Here is a 5,393-nt window from a genome sequence, read left to right as displayed (position 1 = left end):
AAGCAATTATACTCCAATAAAGATGTTTAAAAAAAAAAGAAGAAAGAATTTAAGGGACTGCCCTAGTGGTCCAGTGGTAAAGAATCCTTCCAATGCAGGGGATGTGGGTTTGATCCCTGGTGGGGGAACTAAGATCCCACATGCCGCGGGGCAACTAAGCCCGAGTGCCACAAACTACAGAGCCCACTCACCCTGCAGCCTGTGCGCCACAACTAGAGAGAGAAAACCTGCACGCCACAACTAAAAGAGAAGCCCGCGCACCACAACGAAGAGCCCACGTCCCACAACGAAAGATCCTGTGTGCCACAACCAAGACCCAGTGCAGCCAAAAAAATAATGAATGAATAAATAAATAAAATATTATTTTAAATATAGTATAAAAATTTTTTTAACTTTATTATAACTTAAAACTTCCAGTAGAAATGTAGATCTATATGCATTTCAAAGTTAAATTTGTAATTGAAGCAATTTGCCCAAACTAGAGGTACTGTTCTACCCTTGGAATACCAGGTACAAATGTTGTGCCTATCTGTGTGGGACACACCCTGTGGGTCTGAATTTACACATTGTATAAAATAAGGTACATAATTAAAGACTCAGTAAAGCAAACTTTTTAAACAGTTAAGGCACAGTTGGTAGTATTAATAGCATCCTTGAAATATGTTAATGTTTTAATTTTTTTTCTTTAATTTTAGAATGAGAGAACTTAAAATAGCTTACCAATGCAAAACAGTGATGATCAAAAAGAAACCTAACTTGGATCCCTACTCCATTTCATTTTTTGAATGATATGCTAGGAACTAACTCTTTTTCTTAGTTTCCATGTTGTCACATCAGCATGCTCAGAGGAGAAAATGGCTTAAGATCAAATCTGGTAATACATGAAAATCTATCTTTTCTTAAGGCCACTTTATTGGTATTAATGCATTCTTTCTCCTTTAATATCTTTTTGTTTTGTAGTTGTTCAATAGCATTTGTTATCTACAAGTCTATTTTTTTTCCTCATCTACCTTCAAACAACTGCTCTCTGATGAGGAATGAGATATCTGTGTATAAACAGATTTAAGACTTGCCTAAGGTCCCCAACAACCATTAAGAAATCTACAGCTAACTTAATTCCTGAACTGAATCTCTTTAGCCTTATATCTGCCTTTACATTTGCAAATAAGTCAAATCCTTTTTCTTCTTCTTTACCCTTCCTCCCATCCAGTTATCTATGAGGACCACCATTCACCAGACATTTGCATGACTGTGAATGATGGTATGCAAGATGTTGATTCAAAGATGATCTCTACTCATCAGGTGACAAATCTAAAAATTTCTGAATAACAATAAACTATATTTCTACTTCTTGAACCTAATTGCTTTCTGATGTATCAAAACTAGGAGCTAGTTCTTGTCCCTATGCATGCATAACTTTCTAATGGAAAATAAAGGCAAAATAACATGATATCTCTATGGAACTAAGCATATCCAGAGCCAGGACTAATGAACTTCCACAGGAGACATGAATAATGGCTACATATAGTCATCAGATACTTGGGCATGGCCCTCTGACCCCCAAGACCTATTTCTATCAGAATCTGGTGGTAAACTGGAGCCAGCCTCCGTTTTTACCTCTCCAGTGCCATGGGGGAAGGGGAAGTTGGGCATAAGGCGCTTAAGAAACCAGAATTCACTATTGCCAGTGCCAGTGGCTGAGGACACTTCATAGGGACAAGGCTGGGATGTGGATCCACTGGCTTCTCCTTGTACCAGGTTGTTAGAGAAATTACAGTCATCACAGAAATGCTCTTGAATTGTGAACTTTTCTCTGTATTTAATCTTCTGGCAGATATGTGTAATGAAGATCACTGTGACAGAGAGGAGAAAGAGAAAGGAAAGCACAGCCAGAGAAATGACCAAATATTTAGTGGATGGATTTACCCTTGTAGGATGCTTGAATGGATCCCGGAACTGCAGATAGGGCTCAGAAAAGCCATCTACCAGGAGGATATTAAGTGAGGCAGTAGTAGAAAGAGCTGGTTGGCCGTGATCCTGAACAAGAATGATCAGTTTCTGCATCGTGGGGTCTCTCTCAGATATCTGCCGCAATGTACGGATTTCCCCATTTTTTTGTTGAACAGAGAATAACCCAGGGTCAGTGGCCTTAAATAGATGATATGAAAGCCAGGAATTCTGACCTGAGTCACCATCCACAGCCACCACCTTAGTCACCAGGTAGCCTGCCTCTGCAGACCTAGGCACCAGGTCATTGCAGGGCAAGGTGCCATTTTGCAGTGGGTACAAGATCATTGGGCAGTTATCATTGTCATCCAGGACAACCACTCTGACAGTAACCTGGCTACTCAGTGACAGGAAGCCCCCATCAGTTGCCTTTACCACAAACTGAAAATCTTGAATGGCTTCATAATCCATAGTTCTCAGTGCATAGAGTTTCCCATTGTCTGAATTTATGGAGATGTAAGCAAAGACTGATAGATCTCCACTTTTTGGAGGCAGCAGAGAATATGTTATTTGGGCATTCTCACCCAAATCTAGATCCTCAGCATGGACTTTGCCAATAAAAACTGCAGGGCTGTTGTTTTCTGGAACAGTCAAGATGTAGGAATCTTCCTGAAATACTGGGGGATTGTCATTAATGTCAGATATTAGCACCTCTATCACAGTCTCCGAGGACAGGGTGGGTGTTCCAGTATCCATGGCAACAAGGGTGATATTATAGCCAGAGACCTCCTCCCGATCCATGCCTCTGTCAGTGACCAGTGAGTAGGAATTCCTGAATGTAGGTTTGACTGCAAAGGGAAGGTCTTCTTTGAGGAAGCAAGTGATTTTTCCTCCCACTCGAATGTCCCGGTCTCTGATAGAGAAAAGGGCCACTACCGTCTGTAGTGGAGAGTCCTCAGGGAGAGGGCTGGACACAGAGGAGACTGTAACTTCAGGAGGATTGTCATTAACATCCACCACCTCCACCAGGACTTTGCTGTGGGCAGAGAGGCCTCCTCCGTCGGTAGCTTGAATGTCAATGTCATATGTTTCAATCGCTTCAAAATCTAGGGACCCTTTTAGTCGAACCTCTCCAGTTTCAGAGTCAATCTGAAACGTCTGGAGAATTACTTCTGGGTTTTGCGCTAAAGAGTAAGTTATCTCCTTGTTGGAGCCCTCGTCTAGGTCGGTGGCAGTCACCGTAGCCACCAAAGAACCATTGGCACTGTTTTCCGGTACCTGAGCGCGGTACACCAGTCGAGAGAATTGGGGCACGTGATCATTGACATCCAGAACCTCCACGCGGATGTGGGCAGTGCCAGACTTGGGCGGAGACCCTCCGTCCACAGCTGTAATTGTCAGGTTGACTTCAGGCTGCTCCTCTCTGTCCAGGGGTTTATCCAGCACTAGCTCGGCATACTTGGGCCCATGGCTGCGGAAGCGGGTGTGCAGGTGGAAATACTCACTGGTGCTCAAGGTGTAGTTTTGGAGACCGTTGAGGCCGACGTCCAGATCCTGCGCGCTCTGCAGAGGAAACCGTGAACCCAGGGGGGTGCTCTCCGGAATCTTTAAAAGAGGCTCCTTGTTTAGGAAAACCGGGGCATTGTCATTGATATCAAATACCCTGACCTCCACGCGAAAGGACTGCAGTGGCTCCACCAGGACTATTTCAAACTCCAGAACGCATGGATCGGCTTTGCCACAAAGTGACTCCCGATCCAGTTTCTCCTTCACGAACAGATCTCCTGTCTTGCGGTGCAGCCGGAAATGCAGTATATTGCCCTCGGAAACGAGCCGCGCCCCGCGCGCAGCCAGCTTCCCTACCTCCAGCCCCAAGTCCTTAGCCACGTTAGCTACAAACGAACCACTCTCCATCTCCTCTGCCACCGAATAGCGGATGGCCGCCGCACCCCCCACAGATAAGCACAGAAAAAGGAGAAGCGAGCCCACTTGCCTGCTTTGCAAGAGTTTTCTGCGTGCAATCGCCATCCGTTCTCACAAGCGCACTCTCTGCAGCAGATACACCTGTTGCGTACACACTTTCACTTTTCTGCCAACAGGTTCCTGCAACAGCTGCTCTCGGCTTTGCTAGCCTCTAACCGCAGCGCCGCCAAAGGCTAACCGAGCCAGGTGAGGTGTTTTGCACTTGGAAGAAAAATTGCATTAAGTAACTCAACTCCCCAGTCTATCGAATGTATTAATAGATATGTTCTCATTCTGGAGAGTAAGGTAGAGGTTGAAAGTTGTTGCCAAAGCAACAGCAAACTCGCCTTTCAATTCCCTTTCAGGAAAAAAAGCCCTAGGGAATTGAACACCCAATGAGGATACTCGTTAAGCAAGCTTAAGGTTGAAGTCATAGTATCTGTGAGCCGGCTGGGGCCGCTGCAGCAGCGGGCAAACAGCGAGGTGTTAAGGTACTCGGCACACTCCACATACACACTCCGCCCAGAGACCAAGGGAGAGGCAAAAAGATGCTGCAGTGTCTTCTGAAGCGTAAACCAACTGGATGGGAATGAGGGAGGGGGGCTTGGAGGAAGTGATCAGTAGGAAAAGGAAAGGGGACAGACAGACATCATCTCTCAGGAAACTGGGGTCCATTAGGTACACTGATAGGGGAACTGTTCAACTTGCCTCATGGTTTGCATAAACCCATTCTTTTCCACAGAACCCTCAAACGCTTAGGAAGCGACTGGCTTGTCACTTATGATTCTGATGGAAGCAATACTTATTGGGTATGATTTCTATATACTGGTACTGTATTAAGTAATTTACATGCAGTATCTCATTTAACCCTTGCAACAACTCTATGAGGTACACATTATTATTATTTCTTTTTTACAGATGAAATTGAGACTGGAGAGGTTATGTTACTCCCCCAACGTCTTCTACCTAGTAAATATTAGAGAAGGAACTCAATTTGATTTTGTCTGACTCCAAAGTCATGCTCATAATTAGTATGTAACTCTGCTTCCCAAATAATATAGTAGATAAATTAAGTGAAGATAAATGTTTGGCTTTGGATTTTAAAGGAAATTAAATAATAGACTACTTACATATATTGAAAATGGCCCAATAGAAATTTTGCAAGATATTTGTTGAGAGTTTTTAACAGTCATAAGATCATAGAATGTTTAAGAATGATAATGTACCTCAGAAAGATTAGGTCCACTCTCCCCACCCTTTTTTTAAATAGATGAAAAAACTAAGGCCCAAATGATGAAATCACTTGCCCAGTCCATACAGCTACTGCTGGCAATATAAAAACTAGAACCTGTCTTCTGACACTCTATCTCATGCTCATTAGCAGGAGCATTTGGTGGTTTCCCATTTGTAAAAAAAACTCATAACACTTACCGTAGGTAATCTTCAGAATCTAGTCTCTTTCCTTTGATATTTAGCTCAGTCTC

The 5,393-nt window shown here is 43.5% G+C and overlaps 1 protein-coding gene across 1 annotated transcript; it reads right to left on the bottom strand.

Annotated features, from left to right (window-relative positions):
• Window positions 1-1,518: 1,518 nt before the first annotated feature.
• PCDHB1 (protocadherin beta 1) lies at window positions 1,519-3,975 on the bottom strand. The gene has a single exon (XM_068534509.1). It carries the CDS (start codon window positions 3,973-3,975, stop codon window positions 1,519-1,521), a length of 2,457 nt encoding a protein of 818 aa, XP_068390610.1.
• Window positions 3,976-5,393: the final 1,418 nt, after the last annotated feature.

Source organism: Eschrichtius robustus, chromosome 2, assembly GCF_028021215.1.
Source record: "Eschrichtius robustus isolate mEscRob2 chromosome 2, mEscRob2.pri, whole genome shotgun sequence".
Classification (NCBI taxonomy): Eukaryota; Metazoa; Chordata; class Mammalia; order Artiodactyla; family Eschrichtiidae; genus Eschrichtius; species Eschrichtius robustus.
This window is presented reverse-complemented; position numbering and strand designations above follow the sequence as displayed.